Source organism: Pezoporus wallicus, unplaced genomic scaffold (assembly GCF_028554395.1).
Source record: "Pezoporus wallicus isolate ANWC-B61680 ecotype Strahan unplaced genomic scaffold, APGP_CSIRO_Pwel_v1 contig_749, whole genome shotgun sequence".
Classification (NCBI taxonomy): Eukaryota; Metazoa; Chordata; class Aves; order Psittaciformes; family Psittacidae; genus Pezoporus; species Pezoporus wallicus.
The window spans coordinates 3,650,182-3,661,592 of record NW_026641327.1 but is presented as its reverse complement, the minus strand read 5'-3'; the positions used below and the strand labels follow the sequence as shown (position 1 = coordinate 3,661,592).

At 39.2% G+C, this 11,411-nt stretch overlaps 1 protein-coding gene across 3 annotated transcripts in view; it reads right to left on the bottom strand.

Moving 5' to 3' along the window:
* Window positions 1–8,105: 8,105 nt before the first annotated feature.
* The window catches only part of LPCAT1 (lysophosphatidylcholine acyltransferase 1), a 60,210-nt gene continuing 56,904 nt past the window's right edge, over window positions 8,106–11,411 (bottom strand). For 2 of the 3 annotated variants that reach the window (XM_057423063.1, XM_057423065.1), the window contains one exon: window positions 8,106–10,325. In XM_057423063.1, coding sequence (XP_057279046.1) covers window positions 10,141–10,325 — 185 coding nt within the window. In that variant the 3' untranslated portion in view covers window positions 8,106–10,140. The remainder of the gene's footprint in view (window positions 10,326–11,411) is intronic. The other variant, XM_057423064.1, reaches the window with a different exon arrangement.

The window sequence follows — 11,411 nt, the reverse complement described above, 5'->3', positions numbered from 1 at the left end:
CACAGACAGGACACCTGACCCAAACTAGCCAAAGGGTATTCCATACCACAGCACGTCATGCCCAGGATATAAACTGGGCATGATCACCCAGAAGGGCAAACCGCTGCTTGGTTTGGGCTAGGTATCATTCAGTGGGCGGTGAGCAATTGTATTGTGCATCAGTTGTGTTTAGTGGGTGTTACTCCTCTCTTTTTGTTGTTTCCCTTTTTGTTATAATTGTTACCAGTGTTCAAGGCCAAATTGTACAGAGCCTTCGGTGACATGGTTTAAGTGTGAGGTGTCCCTGCCCATGGCAAGGGGGTTGGAACTAGATGATCTTAAGGTCCTTCCCAACCCTACTCTATGATTCTATTTAATTGCAGTTTTTTAAGCTGGTCTTAGCCCACATTTTACCTTTATCCAATTCGCCTCTCAATCCCACTGGAAGATGTAGGGGGTAAGCAAGCAGATGCTTTGTGCTTAGTTGGTGCCTGGGGTTAAACTACGACAATAACTTGAAATTAGAGACTAACACTAAGAAAAACATTAACTAGCCTTCCCCTGGAATCTTCATACTTTGATGAACATATGTAATTTCTGTGGTAAACTTCCCTAGTATTTCACTTGTATTCTTGTTCATATTAATGGTTCAGCGTATATATATAACTGGACTTCATTACACCTTTTTCTACTACCCATTATGAAATTCTCACATATTTAGGTATCTGGAACGTTGAATCACTTTGTCTGTTTCCTGGATAAATAAAAGCAGCCAGAACTGCTTTTCAGTATAATTTAGACAGACTTGTTCTCCAGACTTCGGGAGCTGTTTTGATCTTTTGATACTCCTCTTAAGCACAGAAAAATAGAACTGGAGTCAATATCCCCATCATCCTAAGGGGATGACCAAAGCCAAAATTCAAGGCCAAGCCAAAAACCTGGAATAACCCAAACAAAAAGCCCTTAAAACCCTGTATTTCATACTCCCAGTTGTCAGGTAAACAAGCACTGTTCTCGTACACACACTGCCACAAAGAACATACACCAACAAAGCACACCTAAACATATAAAACACATACAGACTCAGGCTTATTCACAACTATGATTTGTATCCCTTCCTTTATTGTAAGCCTTGTTAGTTATAAAACCCTTAAATCTAAGAAAAAAAAAATCCAGAGGAAACCAAACATTTTTTTTGTTTCATTTTTAATTCGGCTTCACGCTGAAAATTCCATTTACAAGCCATTCATAAGGAAAATGTCCAGCTAGGCAGAATGAGCCATGATTGTATAACTGCACATCAACACTTGTAGTGTATCATTTAGTTCCCTTTTAGTAAATCATCATACGACTTGTATAGCATAGTTTAAGTGTCTACACCGTTTGGCTCAATTCATCACATGCTATAGTCCATTTCAACCTATCAGACAACTAACAAGAAAAAAAATGCTCAAATTGAGGTATTTCCTTTAAGAATTTACTGATCACTGGTATTCAGAGGTAATGTTAAATCATATTGTTTTAAACATTGAAAAATGTACAAAACCAAGTTCATTTTTAAAAAATATTATCCTTAGTCTTCCATGCATGTTAATAAAAAATATAAAAATCAAATTTGTAGCACTGAAGCTATACCTTTCATTCTGCAAAAGTATATCCACAATTGGAAACACAAGCTACAAGTCATCTTTAGTACATTACTTGGAAGTATAGTCAGTTCAGTGCAAAGGTAATAGTCTATGTACACATACCATAGGAGCCATAGCAGGGGAATTTACAGCAGAAAATATGCATTCAGATTATTGTTACTATCCAGTAGCACTATATATCGTTACAGATTTACACTGCGTATCCAAGGGCTATGATGGCAAAAAGCTTGCAGCCAATAAGTATTTTTAAACACACCAGGTCTGCCTAGGCAGCCTCGAAGTCAACAGAATCTGTACCACAGATGGAACAAGCATGTAACACCTTGCAAGGACGTTCTATGAATCAGCTTCCTGCTCTGTCAGCAAAGCTTTGCCACCAAAAGCATCCTCTTCATGGCAGTGCCTAACTGGGATTTAGTTGCGGTTAAGAGAAAATTCCAAAATGTGGTAATTTAAAATGTTTACTTTTCTTGCTTTTCATTTAAATTCTCAAGTATGTTCAGAAACATAGCAATGTATTTTTCCAAAATATATACATGATGTCCTCAATGCAAGTTTAACTATCAAAACCATTTTTCTTTCTGAATTCTCTCTCAGCCTGTTGATAACTCAATTTTATTCTTCAAAAAAGAGGAACTAGTACCTGTGATCAAGTTAGAAATGTCTCACACACCTGGGGAGCTGCTGGGAATTATAAAAAAGGTTTAGAAAGTGGTCCCACTGAACAGATGCCAAATACTTTCAGTACAATGCCGCAACATTGAAGCTGTAGAGTACACAATACAAGGTTAGCAGATGCTAAGTCTTGGTCCTCCTCCAGGAAACAAAAATCTATCACTTCTAAAGAAATTTACTTCTGACTTCTATTTCTAACATTACTGATTTACATGGAGTTCCTAACACCCTTAGAGGGACTGGAAAAAGCAATATAAACAAAACACCAAACACAACTATATAGACAAGCAGCTGCGATGTCGGGTTTTGTCTAAGTATATACAATTGCTAAGGAGAGCTGTTTAACTTAAGGAATTCTAATCCGTGTATTTAAAAATATAATTTCATTTTTAGATGTTTACTTAAAAATCACTTCTGTAGTCTGGAAAGTACAGCACTGGCTAACCTAAAGCTCCCTTCTGAAATGTAAGAAATATTTTGCTTGAACTTCATTAGAAAAGAAAACATAGGACAAAAATATATACTTAGGGCATACAAGATCTTTACAAGTTTATTTCTTTAATATTTAAAATACAAAATTGTCTTCATGCTGGAGAGTGAATAAAAGACATGTATTTGGGTTTTCCCCATATACATTCATAGACTTAGAAATAACTTACTGTCAGATGAATTTCATTTCCAGTACCATGGTAGGATGAAAAGTGTTTGAGCTTCAGCTTTCTTCTGTCTCCATAAGGAGACTTTGTGTTTGCTATCACATTTATAGATGCTGCATTTGGAACTTGAAAGTAAACAGGCACACACTGAAAGTAATATGACTCAGAGGTCAATCCAGTTTAAGGTTTCATTATACCATGTTTCTTAATTTTATTGTTCACAGGAACAAGGAGAATCTCAAACTCTTTCAGAGCTGCTGCCACCTGAACACACATGTAATGGTTAAAGTGTGGGAAATGACAAAACAGTCCTTTGCCTAATGGCAGGCACAAGCCAAAGTAGCCTTGAGTTTTGGGTGGCATTACCAGAAAAGGACTTACTATTCACATGCCGCTTATGTCTTATGGAGAGAAGTCTGTGAATTATCACTTAAAAGACAGCAAAGTTTCCCTCAGGCTGCAACACACCTACAAAGAACAGTCAGCACAAGTGAGAGCTGTGGATACACAAAACTGAGTTCACCAGCCCAAGAGGCAGAAATGATTGTTCTTTACTGTGGGAAAAGGCCAGCTGCACGGTGAAAGCTCTGCTGCCGTACTAGCCTTGGCAGGCTCTTCTGCTTGCTTGTTCAGGACCTAGTTCATCCTGATTTTTCTCCAGCTGACTCTCTGGCTCAGAACTGACATTCTCAAATAACATCCCATTTATAACACCAAAATAGAATATTACAAAAGTAATTATGACTTTTCTCTTGCTTCTAACATTTTTGGTCAAAGTGAAAAACCTGAAACTTAACGCTACACTGACAGATTATCATACAGCACCTTTTGTTGAGATCCCCAAGCTAACCTCTGATGAGCCCTAATGTTCATACGGCCCTGTGCAACGTAGCTCAGAATAAAGAAACATGACAACTGAACCCCTCCAAACACGTTAATTAACAGGAATAACTTAGGTGCAGCCTGTGCTAAGGTGACTCTACTGTTTCCATTCCCAGAGACTGATCATCGGAAAACTGCAAATACACCTTTACTGAGGTTAGCCTGCACAGAAGCATGCTGCTCTGCCACTTTGCTCAAGAAAATGGAATAAGCAGCCGCTGCCATCACACAACTAATAAAATTATTTGCCTAACAAACTTGCAAGACAATCTAGGCAGTGTCAACTGCTGCAAAAAGGTCAGCATGTTGCACAGAAACATAAACCCTCTGTTTTATAAGCCTCTTAAATCCCCTGCTTTCTTGGTATCGCCCACTTCAGTTTAATCCCATTACACATGATAGAGCACATCATCCAATCTGGGGAAAAAAGGAAGCTGTTTTCTACAAAACAAATCACTCCTCCACTTGTAAAAGTCAAAGCAATTATCTTGAAATAAACCGGAAAAGTTTCCTAGAGCAAGGAACTATCTTAGCTTGATTCACTATGAGATGCAGGAAGTACTCAGATTCAAGTCCAGGCAAGTCTAATGGACAACCTGTTTGCTCCTGAATTCTCTTGGTAGTTTTACCTCAATATCATATAATTTACGAATGCTTTGATCACAGCTTGTTGGTGACTAACGTGTACACTCAGTTAACTGCCTTAGCTGTAACACGGAATGACTGTGTTTCTTCCTTTGAGGTGATGCTAAAGGACCGCACTGTTACACAGGTCTTGCAAGGCTCCTGTCACAGTTTTAATCTTTTTTTCCAGTCTTCACGGGAAAAAGGCAGGAAGATCCAATGAAACCTCAGTGGCTGTGCTGCCAGTGACCCAGACATTACTTGGATACCCAATGCTGCAGTACCTTCAGGAAATCAACCACTGACTGAAGAGCAGCTGGCTTTATTATTGCCTAGCCAGGACTGCAAGATTACCTGAATGACAGCCTCAATCCCTTTGCTCATCTGGGAAACAGATCTTGCTGTTTTGCTGGACAGATTAATCAAGGCACCAATGACAAATTCTTACTTTCCATTTCAAACTGCTGGACTTACTCTTCCTTCTTTTTAGTAAAGGATCTAGCTAAGTTAATCAGGCAGTTTAATTTTTCAAAATTAGCTGAAGTTCAGATACCTAAAAACTAACAAACCACCTGAACTGCTTGGTTCACAGGGAAATTCCGTGCTTCAGTACGAGTCTAGGAGCTGAACTTAAGGTCTGCTGATGTAAAACTCCTGGCCAACATTATCTGTCCTTTCTTAATTCTAGAACACTCACAAAAGTGCTGCAAAATAAAAAGAACAAACCACAGGCTTCACATTAAGCAGAATGCAACATTCTGGGAGGTTTTAGGACCCATACTCCGACCTAAAGGAAAATCTGACTTGGTCAGTTTTTAATCAGATTTTTTCTTCTCTTTCCATCCTAGTTCAGTCAACATATGCAAAGCTGTGCTTAATAGTGTATTTCTGATATCATGGCATGTGCTGCCCAAGTTCTACAAGTTGTACTCTTTAAGTCCCACTCTGCCCTCCCCCCCTTTTTTTTTAATGATAACACCATTTTTGAAGGAGCAGAGAGCAGGATGTGACTAAAACAGTTAATGTGAAAAGCTGCACTTACTGCAGATAATATAAAAGTGGGAAGAACAGCAGGTAGTGCAAGAGATGGCTATGTAAGGGAACTAATAAATTAATAAAAACACATCTGCTTTAGAAAATATACCAAGCTATGAGGTTGAATTCAGCACAATGACCCTTTTTTCCAGAAAAAGGTTTGCTACATTTTATGAATTAAAAAATACTCCAACCAGCCCAGTGCCTAAGACAGCTAACAAACCCAGTCAGTGAAACAAACCTATGCATAAAAGCATGAATAAACAGCTGTGTATAAAACCTATCTACTTCCAGCAGCTTTGCCACTAAAGAGGTTCCATCAACTGCCCCAGTGCACACGTGTCTCCTTTTCAACCTCTGCGACCCAAGGATTTATATCTTCAAAGTGGGATTAGCAATCACGCAAAGCCTGGTTGCTTTCTATCACAGTAAGATTATCCTAGCAACAATAAATACATTGAAACATATAGCATGATTCATTCGTACAAACTTACGTGCACAACCTAACTTCTCCATTGAGGATTACAAACTGCCTGCAATGCTCTTCACTGTACCTGCTTACAGCAGTGGACTCCTGAGGCATCTGTACTAGCACTTGCCTTACTGTGTTACAGGCATAGTTAAACATGCTTTGTACCTCCTAAACGTTTGTTTGGTTTTAGTGGGGTTTTGTTATGTTTGAACAAATATAAATGTAAAAAAAAACACCAAAATCCCCAATAATTTTGGGGTATCTTTAATTTTGTGGCTTTTTGTGTTACTTTAAATACATTCAAACTACAGAGTATACTTGTTCAACCACAGCAGAATAGCAAAGTTTTGGCAGGGTGTCTCATTCAATATGTAAAAATTCAGTCTGATGCAAGAGCTCTTCTGGCAAGGGATGGTAGTATTACATAAAGTAGTAAAATGCTCATCAGAAATGTCAAATGCCTTCACACCCCTGCATTTTGTGTAAGGAACATTTATTAGGTTAAATTGATGCAAAGAAGTGAAGTCATTTCTTCATATGCCTCCCTGTAAATTTAGGGGCTGTTGATAACACCAGTTAAAACAAAACAATGCATTTGTGAAATACATAATACTTCAACTGAAAACATTTACACATCAGTGTTTGGTGAAGGGGAAAAGAAGCTTTCACACCTACCCTGACACTGCAGCAAGCCACTGAAACTTGCCTGTCATCACCCAGCTGCTCCACAGTCAGATGCCTCTTGAAAAGGCTACTTAGATGGAACTACTAAAATATTTTGGCAGTTAAGAGTTTCATAGGTGAGTTGTGTTGAACACTGCTGCCGTAAAGCAATGTGTTACAGGACTCAACCCTCAATGAAGTCCGAGTTTATCACCATAGAGAAATGTGGCTTTTCTGTCACTACAAGGCAGTCTAGCATTATAGCCCTATATTCTACAGATGCTACAAATCTACAAATTACCTGAATTACATCCACTGTAATTGTGACGTTATGTGTGATCTAATAATGTTTTCGTGAAGGCCGACCAGGACTTCAACCTATGTTCATCCTATTATGGAAGCACCACAATTCATTCAGAATCTAAGTGTTGCTTTGTGGATCTGTTAGGTTTTTTTTGTTTGGGTGGTTTTCAATGGTTGCTTCCACCAAAAGTACTTGCATACCAAGCAAACAATGCACTGGTGACTGGCTGCCTTCAGCAGCAGCTCTGGACAGAACTCAACTGACACACGTGCTTTTCAGTGCCTCTTCACCATGCAGTGTGGCTATTGTAGCCTGCAGCACCCTTCAAACCAAACACCCTGAGCAGCTTAGTTGCAAACAAGCGCAGCTCTGAAGTTCACCACAATTAGTAAACATCTCCCTCACCAAAACAAACATGAAACCAAATGAACCTTTTGGTTTTCAGAAGACAGATCCCCAAGTTACACGCACCATACATGCAAATTAGGCACACTCCTATTTAGCCAACTTCAACCAGCTTTCTTTGCTGTTTTATAGATGAGGACAAAGAATCTCTTCCTCTGGAGCTTTTAAGTTGTCCACGGGATATTAAGCTTAACTTTTTCTTCTTTTCAGATGCGCCTCAGGGAACTATCTTTCATCCCCTGCACTCTGAAATTCCCAAATTCTCAAGCTCACATAACAAAGTTGAAAGATAACTACCTCAGCCAGCCTGAGCCATGTGCCATTAAAAGTCTGCAAGATGCAATATGCCCAGACTACAGTTCATGTGCTTTCCCTTATATACCGGTTTAAATTCATGCTGTATTATCACAGAAAGTAGACCTCAGGATGTATCCCTGTACCCTGGGGTATGCTCAACAAAATAAAGTGTCTCCATCTTAGTTGTCTGTTCTGTTTTTATAGCCTTCAGTGAAGGAAGGCTCCTCACCCCACCTGGAATAACCCATCCTCCCTATTCTAATGAGATGCACTGTAAGGAAATTTTCCTAATGCTTAACTTGCCTTTTAAATAAATAGCCTGTATCTACTATTAACGTGGAGAAAAGGCTATTCCTATCCTCTCTATAGGAATGTTTTTCATATTTGAAGACTGTTTTCGCATCTTCCATCAGTCTCCTCTCCCTTTCATTAAAGAATATTTCATGATTTCTCTTTTTTTTGAGTACTTTATGTCCTCCAGAATCTATCCAGCCACTCCCCATCTCTCTCAGGTGCCCCAACATGGACAGGTACTTCATCTGAGGCCTTACCACAACTTGAAAACAGAAATACCACCACACTTCTCACATGTTAACATGAGTTAACAGTGCCCAGTTTGTCATACTCTATACCATCCCTGCCCCAAGATGTTTTATGCAGTAATACCCACTCCCTCCTCTGCTTGTGCAGTTGACTATTCCTACCTAAGTGTAGTTCCTTATATGCCTTATTTTTCCAAACCACTTATCCTATTTCTCATGATCAGTTTTAACTCAAATTTTGTCTTGTCAGTCTGCTGCAGCCCTGTCAGCTCAGCATGTGTTACCTGGATAAATCAAAAACTATCACCTCCAAATGAGAACCCACAGACCCCAGAGAATGCATAATTTCCTATGTTTTTTTCCCTCATACCCTTTCTATTAAAGCCAGTTTCAGTTTGGAGACTTGCCACATACAGTTAGGAATGTCTAAGGACACATTCCAATACCCTAATGAGCTTTAAAACAGCTCCTGCTATGTAAAAAAAAATAGTAATAAAAGCATTTGGTACAAACAGATTTCCTTCTGCTAAAATTCCTCCCTTCCAAATCTGTATGACTCTAACGTGGAAGATTCAAATCTCAACAGTTTTCCAGTCACAAAGCCATCATATTTTAGCGCAGCCCTACAAAATTAGTCAGAGAAATGATCTGAAAGTATTTTTGGTTTGTTTGGAAGTAGAGTCGCCATCAAGAGTTATTTCTGTGACAGAGTCCTTCCCACTCCTTGAGGCTTTTGTCACATTTCCCAATCAGCGAAGCTCTGTGGTTTTATAATAATCTGAATTTTTCTCTGAGACCTCCGTTGGTAATTAAGGCATCTGGCTTTACAGAAGGAAAGATAAGAAACATTACTAATATAAGTGGGTTTAGTTTTTGTTGTCGTTTACTTTTGTTTAACCAGTTCTAAACCATTTTAAGCTCATATACTGCATATAACATATATGAAGGTTTCTATAGAGATTTAACTAGCATTTCTTAAGAATGTTCTAAAACTTGTTGCTGGCTTTGCCTTTGAAGTAACTGCAACCTTTTGAAATTTGGGCTGATACAGCAAAGCTTCCATAATGCATTCCATGCCAAGTTATCTGTGTATACAGGCTTGCCACAAAAGAAACCTGCGATTCCTGATAAATCGAGAGTAACTACAATTGTGTAAATGCCTCCCATTTAAACGCTGGGTGGGCATGACTGGAACCGATTAGAAGAGAAAAGCACAAACAGTTTTGTCATGTATTTGCCAACAGTATGTGGCATGTCAGTTTGGAAAACATTCACATTTAATTGCATATGGAAGATGACAGTAGAAAAGCGTTGGGGTGTGGGATAAGGAACCTTTCCTTTTCATCCTACCGTGGAAGAGACTGAAAAAGAAACAATTTTGTCATTCAACAATAAAAATTAAAAGTAATCCTTAGCAAGTTTTTGCATTATTGTTTCCAAACTGTTCACTGGAACCAAAACAAAGGGCCAAAATATGCTTGCCTTGCTCAAGAGAATAATCCCACTGAAATCAACAAGACTGACTATGCAAAGATGGACAGCAAAGTTTGGCCCCAGATAAACATCCCCATAACTAGGGAAAACACTAATCACCAAAGTGCACTTAACACCATAGTAGCTACAGTTTCTTTACACATGCACAGTCTCTGCGACACCTGGTACATGAAACTAGCCAATGGAATATAAATAAGTGTGCCGCTTCCTTTTAAATATGAACATTAATAATGAAGCACATTCACATTTTTGCCTTTCAAAGACCTTTTTGGGAAAAAAAAATAAAAACACCTTCCCCAAAATAACCTGGAACATGTTGTTAAATATAGCACATATGATCAAAGAACGGTATTAAAGAACTTTCACACACAAAACTGGTATTTGCTGTATAGCTGGAGTGACTTATGAAAATCCCAAGAAAAGACAATCCTCTCACCAGGAGAGGAAGGGAACAGCTGTAGTGTTAATTCAGTTTCTTCTGCAGGGGCTTGTTTCTATCTTCAGTGCTATCAGGGCTGAAGTCAGTACAGATACCATTAGGAACAGAAAGAGATGAAGTCTCCAAGCCACTCTCAGCTCCCATCTGATCAGCATAGAGATAGTCTTCTGCAAAGTGTGGGTGCAATTCAGCAAATCTGTAGAAGTCATCTAAAAAAATACAAATTGTTGTTACACAGAATCAGCTCTTTGAAACAGAAGGGTGCTAAATTTGAATAGTTACACATGTATAATCACATGATCGCTTTGGAGAAAAATAGCAGCAGTTAGCATAATGCTATTCCCACAGCCTGTTTTAGTTTCTCAGCAGAAGTTTACCACATCCCCAGAGGCAAGACGCTGCAAAAGGTTATCTAAGCCCTCCTAACACACTTCAGACCAAAGCTTAGCTTGTATGGTGAAGGAGTAAACAGACTCAGATTTGCATTAAAATGCATGAGGAGCACCCCATGTCCTGACATAACATCCCACTGTTCACTGGGGGAAGGGTAGGAGCCTTCCAGCTGAAGAACAACAAACGGCAAGAGCAGTCATTTCTTAAAATCTGGGCAGACTTTTGCAAACATGCCCTTTAATGCTTTGCACTCATAATTCTCTTCAGCCTAACACCAGCTGACCTTGCTGCCTTCCTCATTCGAGATGACAGCATGTCGAAAGTCCTAATATTTTGGAGAATATTACTGTGAGAAGATCATTAATTTGTGACACATTGGGGAAAAAAACCCTCCAATTTTAATGTTGGATACTAAAGAAGACAAAAAAAGAACAAGATCACCTCTTGGGGCAGGGGGAGGAATCCTTAACATCAAGAAATATAATTTTGTGTTAAAAATCAGACATTGAAGCCTTGTCACAACTTGCCCATAGGACTGTTTATACAGGCATAATTTGAACACAAGATACGAAGTCACAAGTGGCTATACTTATAATGTAAACTGATACTGGAAAACATTATCACCAACTCAGTCACCTACAGTATATCACTCACAGCCCACTCAAATTCACAGTGAAGAGTTTGTCATCAGGCAATCCGTGAGTTCCCTAGAGTGCAGCACAGATGCCAGCTGAAGTACCCTTTCAGAGGTGTGACTCGCTGGTACAACTGGGCTGGTGTGGAAGAAGGGAACTACCACAGCTTTCCCTCCCCGAGACCCTTCTCCATTTCAGATGACATGTCTTCCTCAGTACTCCGAAGGGCGAGGGAATGTCAACTGTCTCACAGGGGCACTCAACTGG